Below are 23,242 nucleotides of genomic sequence, written 5' to 3' on the forward strand. Positions count from 1 at the left end.
ATATAAGTATTGGTGTGTACTGCAAGGTTCTGGAATCATCAAAATGATAAGAAATTTGGCCCAGTCTTGGTAAACTAAAAGTTTACAAGCACTGTACACAGAAACATGTATATGGGTCTACCCTATTTCTATCCAGTCCGGATAGATATAATAATTTACCAAATATATCAATTAGTAGGCGGTGTCCATGCAAAATTTGTATTATTACGTAAAAGTCAAAACATATTCTTGCACATGATTGGTAATAAGAGCTTCCATTTCATTTTTTGAGAGGGGGGGGGCATTTCAAAAGCTGGTCTTTACCTTTAAGGCTCGTTCAGACATGACATGGCAAAATTGCTGTTTTTTAATTTTATAATGACATAAAGTGTAATACGCTTCACATTGCTCAATCTTATAACACAGAGCTCAGTGAATACGTGCAAGTCCTTTGTTGCATACAGGTGACATTCATTTACACGTGAACAAAATAATGGCGTTTATATGCAGCGGTTTATGCGGTTTACCGTGCCATATCTGAACAAGCCTTTGTATTTCAAGACTTTCCACGACCTTGTGCAACATTATATATCTTGTGGAATGGTTTTACTTGATAGAGATAGTTATGTCACAGGAACTTTCTTCCGATTGGTCAGTCATTTCATGAAGCTCCAAGTAGTTCCCTTTGAAAGAGATTGTGCGTGGGACAGGGAGGGAACTATTTTGATGAATGTGGTTTAACCTATGACCACGCTTGCGTTTCTGTAGTTGCACCTGTCAAAAATATCTCTGTCAATACACTGGTTTTACCTAACGGTTCTAGATTATTTTACAATATCCAATTGAAAAGTACTGTACAGACAATAAAAGATTGACACGTAGCCCTTATATTGCACTATGTACATGTAACCTCTCTGATATTTGGTGACTATTTTTCATGCTGATCATCACTTCATACATGTCAGTAAACGTGCCAAATGGCACTTGAAGCATTAGAAGGTCAACGATATCATTTGTAAAGTGCAATAACTATGTGGATATATTCTAGTGCGCTGCAAGAGCTCGTAAATGCTGTGCTATACATAATACATGAACAAATGAGTTTTCAGTCTGAATTTAAAAAATTCTAGTGATGGGGCTTTCCTTATTTCTAGTGATAATCTGTTCCATAATCTAGGGGCAGCACAAAGAAATGACCAGTCTCCGAGGGTTACTTTGGTTTAATATAGGGGTATTTGCAACATAAATGTGTCTTGTGTACTACAAAGGTTACGACCATGAGTTTGAGACTTGATATTCAACATCAGGAAACATTTAGAATGTCACACTAGTCTAATTCTGCTCCTCTTCTCTCTTTGCTTTGTTTGACAGTCTGGTCTTCGAGATTCCCCGATCAGTTTCCAGGCCTCTAGACCAGGGTCAGCCATGAGCGATGCTAGCAGTGAGAATCTAAGCATTGAAGTCTGCAGCCCAAAGGCATCGCCCGGTAGAGCATCGAGTCCTAAAGCCAGTCGCAAGAGTCCTGCGTTTGCTAAGATGAACCCTGTACCTGGCTTTCCTGGAGGGGTAGACTTAGGCAGAGGCGACCGTCCCGTGTCTTCTGGCTCTGTATCGACAACCGGTGGGAAGATAGTTTCTACTCATGCACCAGGCCAAGCTCCGTTTGTCATCAGCCCGCAGAAGATAGACAGCCTTCAGTCTGCGTTAAGAGGCCTTCATCAGAGTCCAGCAACCGCGCGTATTGCTGGAGGGGATAACCTGATACGAGCGCAGCTTCTTGCTGCAAGGGCCTCGGAGGGTAGTTCAGGTGCATTTGGTGCCCAGGGTGTAACAATGTATGATGGCACTTCGGTCACTTCAGTCGCAGATATTTTGAAAGGAACAATAGGTTCCATGGGAGACATGTCATCAAGGACTTCAACTAGTGGCTTTCAAGAGATGCCTAAGTTTGTGAAGAGCATGTCTGTCCCATGTACCCTACCTGATGGGAAGGTGGTGATGATTTCACCAGAGCTGCTGATGCCTAGTGGAAAACCAACAAAGAAGAGAGCAAGGAGCGGAAGTGGAGGGCGAAAGAAAGGGAATGCTGGACAGTCAACAGAGGGAGCTGTGACTTTGAGTGGTGCTTCGGATCTGAGCAAATTGATCAGCTCCAACATCATCACCCCAAGCTCTGTTACTGTTAGTCAGGGTACGTCAAAGACAAGTCGGAAGAGTGTGACACCATCGCCTACCTCAGTCACGCTTGGGACGAACAAACTGGCAACCGTGAGTGAGGCTCTTGCTCAGAAACGAGCTGAGGCAGCTCTGCAGAGTGGCAGACAGCAGAGCAGAGGCCAGTCTACAATAACACTACCTCCTGGTGCACTTAAAGGACAAACTGTGAAAAGCATTCTGGCAAGTGTGGGTATCCCACTCTCAGGTGCCTCGGTCACTGTATCAAGGATTGATACTCCAGGTTCATCCTCGTCAGCCAAGCAGGGCTCCACCAAGAGCAAAGATAGCAGAAAATCACCAGTATTTTCTGGTGTTAATATTTTAGGAAGTCAACCGGCTACAAAGGGAAGGCCATCCTCTGCTCCTTCTATGAGTGGGAAGAAGTCCCCCATTACAAGTATGCATCATGCTTTAGGCCATCAGACAATTGGTTTGACTACAGTTACAAAAGGTGGTCAGGTTGTGGTCCAGCCAGTTGCCTTGGGGATAGAAAGACCTGGCTCTGCCGCATCACCTGGTATTGCAAGACAATCCTCAAGTCCAGCCGCACAAGCACTTACACTCAAAGCCATACCCGTGTCATTAGCCAAGAAGCATGGTCAATCTGCATCTCAAGACTCCAGGAAGATGCCGCATCAGATCACCTCAGAAGCAGTCGGTGTGGGTCAAGATGACCATGATGGCTCAGGGAAGAAGAGGATGGGGAAAGGAGGACACCCTAAGCAACACTTTGTGTCAGGAAATGCGGCTGCTGCTCTTGCTCAAGCAGGAAAGATGTCAGCGGGAACAGAGTTAAAGGACTTTGCATCTGTACCTTTGTCACTTTTGTTTCCAGGATCTCGGCAAGGAGGTAATCAGAAAGGTGGCCTACCCTTATTGACAAGCCCCTTTTTAACAGGAGGTCAAATTCCAATAGCCAGCTTAACAGATGGGAAAGGAGTTGTTTTCCAGATGCCCCATGGTTCTAACCTCATGTCCTTACCAATGTCTGGAGTACCAGTCAATCCTCAGAGATCAGGTGCTATGGCAGGCAGTCCGGGAGGACAGTCTCTGTCATCAAGTGGTGCCTCAACTACGACAGTATCCGCTGCACAAAGTGCAAGGCAAATTCACCATCACCTCTCGCAAGGAGGATCTTCAGCAAAGACATCACCTGCCCTTCCCTCCAATATAGTGACAGCCACCATCCGGAGTGCCCTTGCAGCAGCTCAGAACAGGGCCAATCCCCATCAAGGTTTATCAGCGGCTCATTTATCTCAGTGGGCGTCCCAACAGAGTACTTCTGGATCAATGAAAGCGGACATGCAGAGTGTCTCGGGTAGAACAAGCCAGGGTGCATCCATGATGCCTTCTCATATGACGTCTACCAGTGGTGGGATGCCTTCACAGTATAACTTCCCTCCATCAGGGTCAAGATCCCGCATGCCACCTTCACCTTCAGAATCAAAGACATCATTAACAGCTTCATCCATTGCCAGCATTATTGCCAATCTGAAGCAGAATCCAATGGCTGCCATATCTCTGCCATCAGTGTCTTCTTTTGTCCCATCGGCCAACGTATCAAGATCGATGTCTCAATCCTCAATGCAAAACCAACCTGTTTATTCACAAGGGTTCATCAGAGCACAGATGAAGCAATCAGCAGCCTCAAAGACCACCTCCCAACCAGCAGCTAGCCCTTCACACCCACAGTCAACCCCTCCTAGAGGTGCAGGACCTACACTAGCAAGATCCTTGTCACAGCCATCATCATTGTTCCCTCAGATGCCATCAGCTGGATTCACCAGAGACCTCTCGAGAATGCAAAGCCAATCAACAACATCAGCTCCTTCCAGTGCGTCTCAAGTGAGTAGGAGCGTACTACAAACTGCAGCAGGAAGTGCCTTGTATGCGACTGCCTCCAACCCATCTGCAATGGGAGTTTCATCTTCAAGGATTTCAGCAGCATCCCGTGTAGCAGTTCAGTCATCCGCCAGTACCGCGACTCTGAAATCTGTACCCATGCAGCCCACATCTGAAATTCCTCCCGATGTCAAGCCTGTCACACAAGCCAAGCAGCGCCAAAATCCTGGAATCATAACAACTTCAGAGTCCAAGTTTGTACCCAGCTCAGCTACACCTGCAGGCACCAGATACATGTCTACAGGAAATACCAGGTTACCTGCAGGAGTTAAGCCTGTATCGACTTCAAATATTGGAACACCTACAGGAACTAGACCTGTGTCTACAGGAAATAATGGTAAAACTACAGGATCCAAGACTGTATCTACTGCAAGTGCAGGAATGCCTACAGGAAGTAGACCTATATCTACACCGGTCACAGGAAGTAGACCTATACCTACACCGGTCACAGGAAGTAGACCTATATCTACACCGGTCACAGGAAGTAGACCTATATCTACACCAGTCACAGGAAGTAGACCTATATCTACACCGGTCACAGGAAGTAGACCTATATCTACACCGGTTACAGGAAGTAGACCTATATCTACACCGGTCACAGGAAGTAGACCTATACCTACACCGGTCACAGCAGGGACTACAGGATCAACAACTCAGGTGTCTGCAGCACCCCCTCAAAGAGTCATTCCTCCTCTGGAGCCCAGAGTGACACGAGGAAAATCGAAAGGGAAAGCAGCAGTAAAAAAGGAGGAGTCTTGATTTAAAGCTAGCCTTATAGATACTATTTCAATTTTGCAGCCAACATCAAATTCTGTAGAATTTTGCAGGATTTATGAATATGTCATGTATGTCCTATCTGTGAAATTTAAACATTATCAGTGTTCTAGTATTCAAATTATGCAAGGAAACCCGTTTTACATTCTAGAATCACTGTCAGACGCTATTGAATGACTGACTGACCACTATTTTTTCTTTGGTAGTAACATACATAAAATGAGCTGTAGCAGGTACATGTACATGTCGATTCAACAACTAATGGTTGTTATTTTCCTAATAAAAGCCTTTTTCAAGCCCCTTCGTTTTGAGGAAAGTTCTAAATTAGTATTGTGTTTCAAATGCCGTTGGAATGTAACCTTTTCAATTTTTTGAGGTCTGCAAATACGACATAGGTAGTACCTATAATAATCAAAATTTGTGGTGATGAACTGCATTTTGAGAATCATTGGCTTGAATTAATACTGATTTCTTCATCGTAAAGGGGATCAGTTATTTGGTTCAGCAAATAATAACAATTTCCCCCCTTTCATTACCAGAACTTGAGATTACCCGTAACGCCTTGTTCAGTTATGACGCGGCAAAATGGCTGCCGTTTATTTATGCTGACGTAAAGTGTACTAGACGTTACATTTCTGTATCTTATAACACAAAGACCTCAGTAAATACGTGCAACTGCATTGTTGCCCGCAGGTACCGTTTATTTACACAAAAAATAAAAACGCTGCAACTCTTTTGCGGAGGTTTACAGCGTCATATCTGAACCAGCACTGGTAGACTTTTCTTTGCCTGTTAGTAATTTTTGAATGATGAACGATTACATATATTGCCTTGATGTTCTTGATTTCTTACGTAAATTAAGCACAGCATTAATTGTATTGAATGTGTTCTGTTGACATAATTGATAGTGTATAAAGAATGTTTACTGAAAATATTGTAAGATATTTTGTAATGTGATTGCACTGTCCTTGTACTATACTTGTCCATTCTGAGGCTGTACGAAAATGAATTATATGTAGTTGAAATATTAGACAATTTCTCATGGTGCTTATATGAATAAATAGGTAGCTTTTTATGTTTTACTATGTGCTATGCATATTATACATGTAATGGGTGTGAACAAGTCCAAGTTATTGTTTCCTCTACATTACGGACCACATCTAAGATTTTAGCATATCAGGGGAGTGTTTCACAAAGACTAAGATTGACTTTAAGTTGGACTTAACTATGGCATGCCATTCATGCCACTGTGTTCTCTCACCATTTCCTGGCATTGGTTTCTCAAGGGACTTACAAATTGTGGTCACAAATCGTAAGAATTTACTTTTTTTGATAGTTCATTATAAAAAAAAAAATTCTCTAAAGATCATAACTGAGAGACCAATGGTGAGAGCAACCAGTGGCATAAATGGCCTGCCATAGTTAAATCTAACTTAAAGTTGATTTTAGTCTTTATAAAACACCCCCTGATCAATGATCATTGTATTACATTTAAGTTGAAAGCCCTACTTGAGCTTGAATCAGACCATATATGAAGTGGAAAACCACACTTCGCCAGGAAACACAAGGTGATTGTAGTAGGGTTTGCAGGTCCATGGTGACTTCATTTATTAGATGGAATTCATAAAGTCAAGTGTACATACAGAGGACAACATTACACCAATGGCGACAACTACAGTAGATCATAACATTGCCCCATGACGGTTTATATAATGTCAATCTATATTCAAATTCCACAAAATTAATACTTGTACCGGTACTTAATAATATTGGTAATACCAAAACACCAATTAGCTTTCAGCTCCCACCTATGTTGCCCTATAGCCTATAGGAGTTCAACAATTTTGCAGTCATCTGGTTAATTTAGTCCATTATTATTCTTTATCTAAAGACACATAGTAGTGGGCTCTCATGGCGAATTTGACACCGTTCAAGTATTGACCTGATAACAGATGTCGTCAATTACCAGGGTCCCATTATATGAAACTTGCCATTGATGGTAACTTTGTCATTAATGTCAACTACCATGGCAACATCACTCAACAGCCAATCAAATCACGTTTCTATGAAAGTTACCATCATTGGTAAGTTTTATGCAATGGGCCGTTGAGACCTCTACTTTTATGTAAATGCTCAGCATTTTCCATAAATCACCCCTTAAGGAAAACTCTTATCTTATATTAAGCCCGCCCAAAGACTCGCTGAGAGAATAGTGTGTATTTTCTTGCTAGTTTGCTGTATGGGAGACTTGTACTCTAATGAATGGTATTTCCACCAAGTCGGGTGTCTTCAAATTATGACCGACTTCACATGGACATCTCCCACTATACCCCTTTGAATAACTCTTGAGGATGTCAATTCTATGTTGTGTATTATTGTAAATTCATTGTACAGGATTAAATTTTTCTAAAAATTTGCATGAAACTGCTTTGATTTTTGTGGTACATGTATTACTTCATAAAGACTAATGATAAGTGCTTAAATGAAACCAAAACCTTCATACTAAGTTACTTTTATTGTAAAGTTTAAAAGATTTGAATAAATCGGTGAAAATTTGAACAAAATCGGGTAAGGAATAAGAAAGTTAGAGCTTTTTGAAATTACTAGTCACTAGAGGGCGGTATTCAATTTGATGACATCATCTGTGAACAACTCTCCATGCCTTTTGTACATAAAATTTCACAATTTTGTTTTCTTCTTTGTATTTATTTGTGTTCTTGATCCGACTTCATAACATGTGAAGTAGAATATCATTTTGCATTCTATATCTTGCTTTCAGGGGAGTACATTATCTCAATCACAAGAAAGAAGGAAAAACATGAAATTTGATGTACAAAAGGCATGGAGAGTTGTCCACAGATGATGTCATCAAATGGAATACCGCCCTCTAGTGACTAGTAATTTCAAAAAGCTCTTACTTCCTTATTCCTTGCCCGATTTTGTTCAAATTTCCACTGATATTTTTCAAATATCTTAAACTTTACAATAAAAGTAACTTAGTATGAAGGTTTTGGTTTCCTTTAAATGATGAGAATAAGGATGGGGTGGTGTTGATGTTCATTTGCATCTTATTTTGTATTATTAATTCACAAAGCCAAGTGATTACAATGGCTATTATGATAATGGCTGAAAATAATGAGGGTAGGGGTGCATCTTGTTGATGATGTTGAGAGAATGAGAATAAGGTTTTTTAGCCGGTGCCCCCATTCCCCAAAGTGATATTGATTTGGAACATACTACCTCCTCCCCCTCAATTTAATACCGACACAGGCTCATTCAGGCCCTTCAATTTTCCCTGCCTATTAATAAGACCTTCCTCACTGGATATGTTCTATTTTGCTGTAGAGGGCAAGTCCCTGGCAAAGACCATAACTTCAATAACTAAAGTAATCTGTAAAAGATTGAATAATTACTTCTTATATCTCCATGCTTTTACCATGCATTGTTCTTCCAACAGTAACAGCTAGCTTTGAGCGTTGATCAAACCAGATTTGCTCGATCAGGCACCTTCTGTAATATTCAGTTGTTAAAAGGGCAAAATGGAGCAGATTATAGAGATGGGCCCTTCATAAGAATGATTCTCATAAAACTAAACGGTATTAATCAAGGCAGTAGTAATAAGACCAGGTATAGATCCTGGCGTTTTGGCCTCTGGTCTGGACCGTACCCCCTTGCAAATAAGTTGAATGTCAAAAATAGAGGGGGACAAAAAGATGAAGATAATGGGAGAAAGTGTGTGTGAGAGAGAAAGAGAGGGGTAGGACATACACAGGAGAAGCTAATATCCCTGAACAATGTATACATAGAAATATATGGGAGGGGGGGGGGGGTATATGTCCAGACTCCAGAGGGGGCTTGCCTTGGAAAATTCTCCATTTTTCTTAAAAGGGGAAGGCCACCCTAATAGCAAATTGGTTTTAATAGAAGCAGAAACAAAAGTAAAGAAACATATCTCCTATTTTTCTGCTAAACATCAGCACGACTTGCCCTTTACCATGTAGACGGCTTGTTTTTTCTACTTTTACTCTTCATCAAATAAATAAACCCTTCATAGATAATGGGCTGTGTGGAAAAAGAAAAATCAGACAATGACGAGAGTTTTGGAAAATGGTACATGAATATTTAAAGAAAGTAGGGTAAAAATAATTTTGTTCTGAAACTTGCAGTTTTGGTCGTTAACCCTACAACCTCCTCCAAATTTTCTCTGTCTCCCTCTCACGCTCTAAATCTGCTCTTTTCAAACAAAATCCTTTGCATTTGCATTTTCTCAAACTGTCCGTATCCAATTGTGTTTCAATTTCCATTCTCCATGCTTTCCTCTAATTTTTCTCTCATTTAAAAAAAAAAATTATGAATAATATTGGAATAACTCCAAGCGAAATGAAACAAAACACCTTTATTCCTTTGTTTTCTTCATAATAATTTAAGGTTTATTCTGACATTAAATACTTTTGGACATTAGAACACACTCAAGTTTTATGCACATTTAGAGTGGAAGCTCTCTACCCACAAGTATGTGCAAATGATGAAAGACATCTAAGCAAAATTTATTGATAATTACAAAGAGTGGCTTATAAATGCTGCATTGTCTATATAAATCATGCTCGTATTATGTATGTAATACCATAGAGATATTGACTGGTAGAGTGTTATTTAACTTTTTTATTTTTACCGCAGAAGGAAGTTATATTTTCCCAAAGCGTGCAGCTCTGAGGGAAAATATGACCCCGAATATGCCACCAATGTCGCCTGAGAGATTTATTAGTATTTTTCTTTGATACATCACTGTATTATCCAAAAGTATTGTTATGCCGTTCTTCCATTTTTCAATATAGTTGTAGTAGCATTTAAGTGTCACAAAACAGGATAGAACACACAGCACATGAGAGGTGTATGAGAGTATTTTATTACCAGTGAGGCTGTGTGATGCCCTCTTTTTATATAAACATTATAACTGTTTCTTTTCTTAAATCTCACAAACAAAATTGTCACACTACATAGCTTTAACTGTAAACATTCTGAAGATCGCCACTGAAGCAAAATGTGGAATGCAGTATATTTCATATCTATTTTAATACACACAAGCTTTCAGAAAAGCAAAACAAATGGTATTCTTTCTGCTTGAAGTAAATTGCAAAATAGCCCTCTACTTTTTAATCCGGGGAATTACCCCGATATTTGAAAAGGCGTCTTCATCAGACCCGAGTACGGAAAACAGAACTAGCTGGAGCTTCATTATTATTCAGCCCGATGTTGACGTATTCGTAAAAAGTCAAGTAAATTGTGCGTGTGACACATTGCATGACGGGATCGATAAGTCAGCTCCGTCATCACCTTGACTGAAGACGCGCCCAGAATTATTAGCCTAAAATTAGCTGGCTCTTTCGCAAAAAAGATTGATCTGGCTATTTCCAAGGTGAAATAGCCAGCTATTTGTATCTTCGTTAGGGATTTAGCTGGCTATTTCCTGACTGGGCTAGATCTCTGGACCAGAAAAAACCCAAAATAGAGGGCTAATTCTAAACTTTGGTTTGATAAAGACAGCCCTGGCGATTCCATATGGCTACCTCAGAGCATACTTAGAGCAGGTGTGAAGAATCCCAATGCCACCAAGATCACGCAGTCTCTCTAAGTGTCTGCATAAAGACAAAGATAAAGACAAGAGAAACAGAATGAGAAATGCATAGACAATAGACATGGAGACCGACAGAGAGAGACAGAAAGGGAAAGAGAGAGAGAGGGAAAGAGAGACAGAGAGAGGGAAAGAGAGAGAGAGAGAGGGAAAGAGAGAGATAAAGAGAGAGAGGAGTGAGAGAGAGAGAACACGGTTACATTCCAATTATCAATGAAACTAACATTTTTAAAAGAAACATCTACATGTAACAACAACAAAAACTGCAATTAAACAATATTGACTGTCTGTATGAGAAACTATGCAGGAGATGTACAGTTTCAATTTTTGAAAAAAATATATGTCCATTATCAGTACGTACTGAATGAGTGCGCTATAGCAGGACCCCCATGTCCCCTCACTGATGTTGACAACTCACAACTGGAGTCATATTTAAACAGTAATCAGTTTTTAATAGCTATGGTTGATATACAAAATAATTCTAGGTCTGTACCTTTGGTTTGACGTTGCCAATTTGGCCAGGGTAATAGCACAATTCTGCTTAATGGTTTCGTTGTTCGTATCCGTCTTGGCCAGTAATGTCTTGACCACGTCAGTGTCTGCTAACCTCTCACTGAGCCCTTCAACCTGGACACAATGACCGATTGAGAGAGCAACGTTGGCTACCACTGTATCGCTGGTGGATGTCAGGAGAGAGAGGAAGCATCCAAGATCTGAAAGGAACAGGAGATTGTATGCCATTATAAACTGGAAGCTGCAGAGATAATAATAATTTTTATTTGCTTATATAGCACCTAACATTTACTTTATCAGAAGTCTCTAAGTGCTCTACAATAATGCAGCATAATTACCCTGGCTTTAGCAGTGCCGCTGTCATGCGCGTTGCGTTTCAAGGAATAAATTCCTACCAGGTCCCCATTTACTTTACCTGGGTGGAGTGTGGCAAATGTAGACCAATGTCTTACCAAAGGAAATTAGTGCCAAGAGGTGTGAGAGGGGTAACAAGAAAAGAGATGAGGCGGAATGATTAGGTACAGAAGGAAAAAAAAGTGGCAGGGATGAGGGAGAAGATTAGAGAGAGAGCAGAGTCGGGTGGTATGGATGTGTGAAGAGGAAAGATGAAGATGAACTGATTAGATTGGCAGCAGAGAGAAAGGAGTAAGGAAGGAGAAAGAACGAAAGACCCAAGAAGAGGTGGAAAGATTGTATTGAGGAAGACTAAAGAGAAATTGATTTTGGAGCTGGCTACAGACAGGACGAGATGAAGAGTGGTAACGAGGAGACCTGACCCACCATAGAGGTAGTCACTGAATAATGATGATGATGATAAAATGGGTTCTTGAATGTAGGCAATCTAATTGGTCAAATGACATCACGTGACTGTGTATTTTTATTTCATTCCATTAGGACCGTGCAAATACTTTCTCATCAAAAAGTGAAGAAAAAATAAATGCAAAGTTAAGATACATTCATACGTGCATCTAGCACGCATAATCTTAGGAGAAACAAAGAAATGCACATTGTGTCAAATGCAAGGACATTAATGCACATTCTAAGACACGCATTATACTGTTTGGTTTTGCCTTGTGATGTCAACCCATAAAGCAAATGGTCACCTTGACGATTGCGTGACTCTTCGCTTTTTGACGCCCTTCTGGCTCTCAGCAAACAATACCATGTTTAGTCTTTGCTCATATTTAATATAATGGAAAACAATTTCTGTATGATATATGGACAAATAGAAATTTAATCTTAAAGACCAATTTCTTTGTCTCACCTGGATCAGCTTGAGTGATCTGATTCCTGGCGTCTTCACTGACTTGTGTGAACACGACCAGACATCTACTGAATGTAGACTTGGCTTCCATAGACAGATCTGAGCTCTAAAGATACAATGTACAGAAAATAATATTACAATAAAGTGAAATTGATTTTAGGTAAAGATGACAAAGAATTTGTGAGCTCTCTAAATCTTTCTTTGTCAATGGGGGAAAAAAATCATTGTAGAAATAACCCCTGAAAAAGATAGCTCTACAAATACCCTGTTTCTCCAAATATGATAAGGAGTAGCTGAAAGTTGGACCAAACCAATGTGCCACACAACACACATGCAGTACACATGTTTTTCAGCGAGACTGATTCAATTTTTTTTCAGTTGATCATTCCAAAACCTCCCATTAACTCTTACGTATTCCGCCAAAATGACCCTTAAAAATGGGTAGGGGTTTCTAGGCTTCAGCGTCACACCCCGTCAAAACCAAATCTGAGTACCTCCCCCCACCAAAGACATGAGTGATAAACAAATCAGCAAAGTGATAAACGAATGTATAAGAACATATGCAAATGAGTAGAAATAAGGAGGTAGTAATGCCTTCACTTACATCCTTCAGAGCTTGATGTAGAATGGTGGGTATCTTTGCCTCACACGCCCCCTGAACTGCTTCTGTAGAATGAGGTAATGCCCTGCCCAGCAATCCAGCTGCTCTCTAGAGATGAAACAAAACCATTAATCATATATTTTATGTGATTTCCTTCCTTTTTTCACAAGTGTGCCTTGAGCATTTGATTTCAAGTGGATTTGGCCCCATATAAATCTCATATAGCATTATGTTTATACTAATTTAATACATTCAGCATTCATTACAGATTTTTTTTTTTAATTGACAGTTTCTATCATACATAACATCGTGTGAGATAGCACTCAAGATATAACAATCATAATATCAAACATGGATTATGATGTAAGGAAAACAAAGGCTATAGATGGAGAGGGATGGAGAAAGAATTAGAGAAGGCTATGGGGCCTGTTTCATAAGCTTGTTATCAATAACAAGTAACAATAATTGTTATAAGCTACTGAAATCATGGAATTTGATTGGCTGAGAGCAGATTTGGTCATAGAAATTTAGCATTTGTTATTGATTACAAGTTTAATGACACAGGGCCTTGGTGTGTGGACCTGCCTTTTGGAGAACACCCGAGCGAGTGAGAGAGAGAGTTATTATCACTTTACAATCAATAACATCATCAACATACAGTACCTCTTTGAGTTCCTTGTCATTGCTCTTCACCAATGGAAGCAGCTCCTTGCTTAGAGCCTCTGATTGGTCCTTGAAAGCTTGGCTGGTTTCCATGGTGATATTCATGAGGAGACCGAGAGTGGTGTAGACCATCTCTCTGCTGCTTGACCTGTCTAGATGCTTGGTATGGAATTTCTGGAAAAGGGAGCAAATGGAATATGAAAGGAGTACAATTATTTGAAACTTGTGTAATCATGTAACGGTAATAGAACAGGAAAACCAAGAGCATGGATAAAAAAGCAAAAAAACAAACAGATGATAAAGAGGAAAACAATATATGAACATTATGAACACCTAAAGGCAGTACCTGAAATTAATTTAAAAGAGAGAAGAAAAAAAATTCTTTCTGTACATGTATGATTACAATCAAAATGAAAAAGCAAATTGCAAAACAATTGTAGGCTTTATTTCATTAAAAATATTGGATAAGGGTTGAGTGCAATTTGGTATATGGCTAAGGTTGGTACCACCTATTTGAAATCTGTAAAAAATTGACAATAGAACATCATATGTTGTCAGTGGATATGTCATAGAACCATTACAACACTCACCAGAACTTTGATAGAGGCTTCCCAGAATTCCTTCCTGCTAGCGATCTCCTTCCTGATGACCGGGTCATGCGCCATGTTCCCCATGAAGGAGATGCATGATGGGAAGACATCACTTTTCTTTGACGTGATGCTGTGCGTCTGGAAGATGAAAGACAAAGCTATTGATTATAGATATATCATAAAATGTAAATCAGTAGAGGTGTTGCAATCGAGTGGTTTAAGCACTTGACTTGAAATTCAAAGGTTGTGGGTTCAATCCCAACACAGCACTGACTGCCCTTTGGCAAGGCATTAAGCTACATTTACCACGCTTTAAAGTCACAGTCACATTTATATTTCTAAAGCCCATCACATCCCTTCGTAGTGATACCTAAAACTTATATTGTCAATGAAAATGTTCCTTGATTCATAAGTTCATGAAGATAGATTTGTCAACAGTTGTCTCCATTTGTCTACGTAACTGTAAAAAAAGTCATGTATTTTTCCATATATGTTGACTTTTCATCTTAAAGTGACTAGGTAACAAAATCCTGGATTTAGCTGATGCTGCAAGCATAATCATAAACCTTCAGGTAAGTCAGGAATCCCATGATTTTTACAAGCCGATCGCCTGTCTGATTATCAAGATATTTATGATAGGAAATCAAAATTGTATTTTTCGTTTTCCTAACGGTTTTTGTAACACTACAGTCTATTGGGGATAATGAGTATGGTAAAACCGGTCACTCTGAGATTTTTACTTTTTTTAGGCACTTCATGATCACTTTGAAGCGCAATTATTTTAGGACTTCAATATTACACCATATCACATACACTGATCACACTTAAGGCCATGCATCTCAGATTTAACATTGTTAAACGATGCCCTTAAAGAAGATGGTAGAATCACAAAGATACATGAGCAACAGTACTTCAAAATTGATCAAGTAAAACCTGAACAAGGGAAAAGGGGGGAGGTGAGGTTTTAATTCTTTTAAAAATATTAAAAGCAGGTATCCGGAAAAATTGAGAACTTACCAAAAACTGTTCAAATGCTGGGAGAACCTGATCAGTCACCTTATTCCTGAATTGAGAGCTGAATCTAGGAGAGAAAGAGAGCGAGAGAAGAAAGAGGGAAAGAGATAGAGAGAGAGAGAGAGAGAGGTGTTAAAGAGGGAAAGAAAGAGGGAAAGAAAGAGGGAAAAGGGGAGAGAGGACAAAAAAGAGGGAAAGGCAGAGACAAAGCGAGTGAGGTAGGAGAAAACCATTAACAATAAATGAGAGGTGACACCTACACTTCATTTGTTTGACACAAATATTGACTGCTTGCGGGGGGGGGGGGGGGGGGGGGGGGGCTCAAACTTTTGCCCAAGGAGATCTCAAAACTGTACTGTGCCCTGGAACCAAGTCGAGGGGCACAGTGGTCAATATTTGTTTTATATACCCAACCCCCAAATCAATCCTCTGAAAGAGAAATGTACCCGTTTAAGAGCACTTCGCGCATCCATTATTATTATCACCAGGAACCATCTCTTGTTGTTTTCTTTATGTGTTTAAAAGTAATTTGCAAATTTCTGAAAATGTATTTTTCTGTAATATTAAATATATTTGTATTACGTTATCGAAAGCAAAAACTAAATTCAAACAAACAAAAAGTAAGCACTACATGTTAATACAGATCATATTCTTTGATAACAAACAAATTATCATCAAATAATCCAATTCAATATAGTTTGATTTAGTTCAATTCTATATTTGAAAGTGCTATATCTTACTTGCTCTCCAGTGCTAGGTTATTCAATACCTTTGCAGCTTCTACTGATCCTGTCTGTGAGGTCTGCACATAGGCTAACAAGCCAACTAGCAGGCTGAAAAAAGAGAAAAAGGAAATCACAGATTGAAAACTTTCATCTATACTGGTAATCAAAATGTTAATTTAAATTTATACAATATTACAACTAGCGCAGGGCCCTCAGGGATAGTAGTTTGTTCACCAAAGAGGCAACCCTGCTTAAATGAAATTGTAAATAAAAAATATATGAATTACATAAGAGAATATACTGACAATGTTTAAGCTGATACTCATCAAACTGTCTAAGCTAGATCTAGATACAATGACTTGAGGAGCCACGATAGCTCAGTCGGTAGAGCAGTGGTCTCGTAATCCGGTGACCCAGGTTCGAAACCAAGGCGATGTGCTAGTGCCCTTTAGTAAAGCATTAATCCTCATTACCAGGTCCCTCAGAGAGGACCTAAAGCCGCCGGCCGTCTGGTTGCTTACTTACAAGCATTTGTGCTTTCTTAGCAGTCAGGTAAAATAACCACCATCATGCCCATAGCACGCGACTTGAGAATTAGAAGGCTAGCTGATAGAAATGAGTTTCGGAGCCAATAGAATATTAGTAGCAGATTATAATGGTGCCTACATAGATCTGACATCAATGGAGAGTTCATGAAACCTGAACGTGAACAACATTTTTAGTAAATTAGGAATTTGTTGACACTGCTGTACATTTTCTATTGAAACCAGAAGAAACCCTGTCTCATCGTCTTCCCCCGTATCGTATCTGCACATGTGACGACCTGCGCAATGTTGGACGAAAGTCGCCCTCTGCTGTTTAACAACGTATCGGCGGTAGGTTGAATTAACTACCTTTGCATTAAACAAAATTAGTGAAAGCAATGATGCATTTCCAAAGGATTTACTAACCAAGCATTATCAAATGTAGTGATGATGCATTGCCTGGATACAGAACTCTCTGTGAGCCTTAGGAGGAGAGCTACACATAGCCTTGATATGTCAGGGTTACCTGAACCAAGGATACCCAGGAACGTTGTAGCAAAGTCTTCAGATTCTACCACAGCTCGACTGTTTTCATCTGCGGGAGAGTGGAAACAAATAAAATTCAATACTGTGTTGAGAAAGAAATTAAACAAGTTTGGAGTTTAAATCTCCAGTGGTTCTTGAGATATCATGATAACAACCTCAATGTATGGAATTTCATAAGTTGACCTCTGTGACCCTTGACCTTTGACCTACGTGCTCCAAAATCTAATCAGATTATCTTCCTATGGTGATACACACTATCATTAAGTTTGAAGTTTAAATCTCTAGTGGTTCTTGAGATATTATGATATGGTGATACATACTATCATTAAGTTTGAAGTGAAAATTCTCCAGTGGTTCTTGAGATATCGCGATAACGATCTCAATGTATGGAATTTCATAAGTTGACCTCTGTGAACCTTGACCTTTGACCTACGTGCTCCAAAATCTAATCAGATTGTCTTCCTATGGTGATACACACTATCATTTAGTTTGAAGTTTAAATCTCCAGTGGTTCTTGAGATATTATGATACCAATCTCAATGTATGGAATTTCATAAGTTGACCTCTGTGACCCTTGACCTTTGACCTACGTGCTCCAAAATCTAATCAGATCGTCTTCCTATGGTGATACATACTATCCTTAAGTTTGAAGTTTTTACATCTCCAGTGGTTCTTGAGATATCATGATAACAATCTCAATGTATGGAATTTCATAAGTTGACCTCTATGACCCTTGACCTTTGACCTACGTGCTCCAAAATGTAATCAGATTGTTTTCCTATAGTGATACACACTATCACTAAGTTTGAAGTTTAAATCTCCAGTGGTTCTTGAGATATCATGATAACAATCTCAATGTATGGAATTTCATAAGTTGACCTCTGTGACCCTTGACCTTTGACATACGTGCTCCAAAATCTAATCAGATCGTCTTCCTATGGTGATACATACTTTCCTTAAGTTTGAAGTTTAAATCTCAAATGGTTCTTGAGATATCGCGCTAACAAACTCAATACAAGGAATTTCATAAGTTGACCTCTGTGACCTGTGACCTTTGACCTACGTACTCCAAAATCTAATCAGATCGTCTTCCTATGGTGATAAATACTATTCCAGAGTCTTAAGTTTAAATCTTAAATGGTTCTTGAGATATTGTGATAACGGTCAAACGGGACGGACGTACGGACGTACGGACGGACAACCCGAAAACATGATGCCTCCGGCACCACCTTCGGTGGCGGAGGCATAAAAATGCTATTATCTCTTCCTTTCTTTCCCTTTAATTTATAGTTCTTCCTAAATTTCTCTAAACTGCCCATAAGCTGTTCTTTTGATAAAAGAATATTTTAACAGCCTTTTCAGGGAGGCTACCACATGGTGTTACGTAAAGATCAGTTTGTGAATTCTTTATTCATTTCTGTCCAAAACATAAAAAATATAATTCAAATTCAAACAACTTATTGAAATCAAATCTTGACCTGATAGGATTGTCATCCTCTGCGTTTCATTTAATGATGTTAACTGAAATACGGTCACATTTCTGTATCTCATAGCACACAGCTCAATGAATGCGTGCAGTACCTTTGTTGCATGCTTTTGCCATTCTTTTACATGTAAAAAAAAAATGGTGGCTTTTTAGGGGCGTCATATCAGGAGAAGTCAACCCTGATATTAAATTGGTTTTAATAGAAGCAAAACAATTAGAGAAACAATTCACTGAAAGTTTGAAAAAAAATTATGAATCTTTCAAAATCATGAAAATCATTTGAGTGACCGGTTTTCGTTTTCCCCAATAATCTGTAGTGCTATGAAAACCGTTTCGCAAACGCAAAATTTGATTTCGATTTTCAATCATAAATATCTTGATAATCAGACAGGCGATCGGCTTGTAAAAGTTATGAGGTTCCTGACTAACCTTAAGGTTTGAGCCAAATCAAGTATTTTTTTTTTAAGGATCTGAGACAAAGTTATAGGATCCCCTTTAATACTGAAAAAGTGGCTTACCATTCTGGATGACAACCTGAATAAGTAAGTCCAAAAGAGAATGGGTGATCTCAACTGCCTCCACTTTCTTCTTCCCTTCAATGACTTTGGACAAACACCTACAAACAAATCATTTATTATTTATTAGTTTATAAGAACTGACCAGCATCACATGCTGAAAGGGTCAGTTTACAACTAGAATCATACAATATGAACAATATTATGAACATAAATTTGTACAAAAGAAATTGCACCTTACACAGAAAACATAAAAAAGTATGTCTAGTGTTCCTAATACGGACTTACTGATTGCAGGGTGCCTAGGAAGACTCTCAATTCTTAATTCTTAACAATTTGACTAACATCCTACTCGAAGAACTTACAACAAATATAAATTTCTTAACTGCACTACATAACCCTATTTTAAAATCTCTCATGCATTTCTCTAATTTCCTAGCTAGGATTCACACAGACAAGGCTACCCTTCATAAAAAAGACATGTTGTTATCATTTCTATTATCGTTATCATTATCATTATCATCATCATCATCACCATCATCATTATAAAATTCACCTTTTGATGTGGGCCTCAGTCAATAAATCAAACCCCTTGCCTGTTCTAAACAGTGTCCTTGCGGTGTCTGTTTGAAACGAGAGAACAAAGAAAAGAAGGGCATCAATCATATATACTTTAGCACAGAGGCACGATGGCTCAGTGGTAGGTAGAGCAGTGGTCTTGTAACAGTGAGGTCCCGAATTTGAAACCAAGACGACGTGCTAGTGCCCTTTAGTAAGGCATTAATCCTCAATACCAAGTCCCTCGGAGAGGACTTAATGCCATTGGTCCCCTTGTTACTTACCTATATTAGCATCATATGCTTTCTTAGCAGTAAAACAAACAAACAGAGACAATACCCTTCAGGCTCTCTTCTGAATAGACTAGAGTTCATTTTATAGCCTGTTCATGAATTCAGTCGGCACAACAATAGACCATTTTCGTAATGTACTCAAAATAATACACATGTGTTTGGTAAGTGCCGCGTCACAAATTATTTCATTCACATGTTACAAAAATTGTATTTCAATAGTCAGAATGCGAATAACATACGTTGTCGTTACAGTAGGTAGGACAAAAATGATGGCTTGCCCTACTTAACAACAAATGTATGCAATTTGTATTCTGACTATCTAAATAAAATTATTTGTAACAGGTGAATAAAATAATTTGTAACAAGGCACTTAACAAAGACTCATGTGTTAAAATTGATTTCATCACGAAAATGGTCTATAGTTGCAGAGCGACTGTCGCTAGAGAATGTATCACAGAACTGGAAAAAAAAATATTCGACTCCATAGAGAATAAACAGAGTTTAGACAACATGCTATAAGACAACTTGCGTCTGGATTGAAGCAAAACACAAATTTTCCAGATTCACGTACCATCCTGTATCATTTCTTTGAGTACCCTCATTCCTCCAGCGTAGTACATCAGATTCTGGTTGGGCCTCCAAAGCTTTGATAAGACGTCCGTCATGGTCTGAGAATGCATGTCACCGCTCTCTAGAGTCCTTTGAGCACCCTCCTCAGCCTCGGCTGCTGCCCTCGCTTGTTGGGCTTCAAGGACGTACTCTGAAATGGTGGATATATCACATTATTTAGTTTTAATCATGAAAAATAACCCAGCAGGTATCATATTTTATAAGCAAATTATTAATAATAATAATAATAATAATTATAGCCTAATTCTTTTTGCCCAATTGATCGTGAGCCCAGCAGCCACTGAGCAGCGCCAGATCGACGTTGCTGAACGCCAGACAAGGTAGCAACAACTCCCATCTTAAAATCATTCAAGCCAATAATTTGTTTTACATCAGATGCATCATATCTCTGTCACTATACTCCTCCCATCCACCCCTCACTCATAGTTTTTGTGTCTTCTACCTCCATGAATGGTCTTCTTAATCGACTCTGGACATACTGCACAACACTCCTTTCATTTTTTTTCCCTCTCTCTCTCTGTCTCTTACTCTCCCTTTATAGCATGAACTAAACAACTTCTGTTATTTCTGGTTACACTTGAGTTGAGCATTTCTTGTTTAGCTTCACCAGACTTCAGATGTCTTTCTTTCTCTACTTCTTTCTCTCCCTCCCACCTCCTCCGTCCCTTGCCCCTTGTCCATCCCTCCTTCCTCATCCCATTTCTCTGTACAAAAATGACATTAATACTTACTGTCTACCATTTTCTGTTGTTTTTGGTCATACTTGAGTATCTCTTTGTAGCTCTCCTCAGCCTCATCGTATTTCAGTTGTCCAAGTAAAGCCTTTCCTCTGTGTATGTGTGCCTTGGCATTCTGAGGTTCAAGCCTCAAGATCAGATCACAGTCAGCGATCGCCTCTTCATAGCAACCCATCTTGTTGTATGCCTAAAATTGATGATGAATAAATAGCCAGTGAAGAAAAAAAATGAATACTTTCCTTGATCAAACAATTTCTTTGGGAATCAGCAAAGTAAGATTTCCTCCCATTTGTTTTATTTTTTTTCTTCAATTAGGTGGATTAACAAACAAAATTAAACAAAGATTTTAGGCAATTTTTGGAAAGAAAAAACACAAAAGGAATAGTTTTGATACTTAAAATTAACATTATCATCCTCAAGGCTTGCAAGACATAACATACTTATAATATGTTTGTTTGTGTTTGTTTTATTTTTTCTCACCAAATAACTGCATTTTACTTCATATTACAAACTTTAGATCGTTGCTGACAGTCCTGTCCTTCTTGAGAAAACGATTTGTAAAATTAAGCACGGATTTGCCTTTAAAGTTTATTTAAGATTAACCGGAAATTTAACAATTTTGAATCTTTGTGCCTTATAAGGTAATGCAAAGTTTTGGGAAATTCTGACAATTTTGTGGATAGTGATTCTTTACAATTTTGATATGTTTGGATGCCCCTGTGGATATATTATAAGCACTAGAAAATTTAGCCCCTGAAACTCTTCTGCTTTCGAGAAAAATTGAATATAAAAGATTACCGGTGCTCCCGGTAAATTTTGATTAATTTTTAATAGCGCCTACGGCCGTACAATGGTAGCTGCGACCATGAAAATCTCAGAATATGTAGTGGTGATATATAATTTCCAAACAGGGATAGCTAATTGGTCGATTTTAGTCAATAAGCATTGTTTAATAGCTTATTGATATCTTGGCCTTGAGAGGGAGCTATACAACATAAAGAGTTTATTGTTTACAATTTCATAACTTTAGACTTGATTTCAACCGCGACAGCGATCACAGAAAATTGTAAGATCGCATATGCTTCCAATATGTTCATTTGAACCAAATTCACGACCCCATACCAATACTTTGTATTACCTTTAAACGTGTGCGAAAATTTACCTGACAGCAAAATAAAAACACACAGGAGCGGTGAGGGATTTAGCTCTCTAAAGCTTCAAAAGAGCTCTGGTAAAGACAATAAAATACTTAAATAACACTGTGAGAAGTTTCCTGAGAGACAACACCAAATCCTGAAGAGCTCACGCAAACAGAAAAGTATTTTTTACGTTGGTACCTGGGCTCTGTTGGTATAAAGCACACCAAAGTCTTTGAGATGGGTAAGACCCTCTGTGTAATGCTCTATGGCTTTCTCGTAGTTGCCTCCCTTGAATTCAACGTTCCCTCTATCCTTCCATTCGGTCGCCCTCTCCTTTGCTTCCTTCCTTCTCTGTGCCCTCTCCGCTGAATCTCTTTCTACTGCTTTCATGAAACCATCTGTAAGGAATTGGAACACCAGAGGGAACGTTTAGTATTTGTTAAGTGTGTGACAATATTCTGTTTATGTGATCTACAAGTTGAGACTATAATGTTCATACTGAGAGAGGGCGCTAGAGACAAAACCATCTCAGAGCCATGTATTGACAGAGTTTGGCCAACCCGGATCGAGTTGGACACAATATGGCGACTACTGCTTTGTTGGGCAAGCACAAAACAAAAGAATATACGCCATGTTGTGACCCAGTGAAACCAAGTTGGCCAAACTCTGTATATATGTGGAGCCCCACAGAATACCCCCCCCCCTATTTTTTTGTATATCTTTGACTATGTATGTATGACACAAGTATATTTCTAGCCCCCATATAGTCCCTCCTCTTAGTTAATTAGGTACCCCCTCCTGCGAGAGTGGCCTCACCCACAACTAACCTAAACACACCAGCTGGGATACCAGGAGTGGCTTCTCACTTTGTTTTGCCATGCATCCTAGTCAACACCCTTCTTATTTTGTCTTCCTTTAATAGGTAAGAAAGAATCTTATA

General features: G+C 39.0%; 2 protein-coding genes across 4 annotated transcripts in view; one reads left to right on the forward strand and one right to left on the reverse strand.

Moving 5' to 3' along the window:
• LOC100890565 (nuclear factor related to kappa-B-binding protein) overlaps positions 1 to 7,289 on the forward strand; it is a 29,252-nt gene extending 21,963 nt beyond the window's left edge. For all 3 annotated transcript variants that reach the window (XM_030978273.1, XM_030978274.1, XM_011679775.2), the window contains one exon: positions 1,351 to 7,289. In XM_030978273.1, coding sequence (XP_030834133.1) covers positions 1,351 to 4,857 — 3,507 coding nt within the window. In that variant the 3' untranslated portion in view covers positions 4,858 to 7,289. The remainder of the gene's footprint in view (positions 1 to 1,350) is intronic.
• Positions 7,290 to 9,755: 2,466 nt separating this feature from the next.
• Positions 9,756 to 22,731, reverse strand: LOC589600 (tetratricopeptide repeat protein 12; the record flags this gene model as incomplete). The annotated part of the gene is made up of 14 exons (XM_030978813.1): positions 9,756 to 10,508; positions 10,998 to 11,217; positions 12,282 to 12,387; positions 12,886 to 12,990; positions 13,546 to 13,719; positions 14,136 to 14,273; positions 15,153 to 15,216; positions 15,890 to 15,982; positions 16,825 to 16,993; positions 18,949 to 19,046; positions 19,502 to 19,568; positions 20,368 to 20,556; positions 21,158 to 21,350; positions 22,501 to 22,731. Coding segments are annotated over 14 exons (1,920 nt in total), but the record flags the coding sequence as incomplete, so codon positions are not given.
• Positions 22,732 to 23,242: the final 511 nt, after the last annotated feature.

The sequence above is a fragment of the Strongylocentrotus purpuratus genome, unplaced genomic scaffold (genome assembly GCF_000002235.5).
Source record: "Strongylocentrotus purpuratus isolate Spur 01 unplaced genomic scaffold, Spur_5.0 spur5_scaffold_1, whole genome shotgun sequence".
NCBI classification, from domain to species: Eukaryota; Metazoa; Echinodermata; class Echinoidea; order Camarodonta; family Strongylocentrotidae; genus Strongylocentrotus; species Strongylocentrotus purpuratus.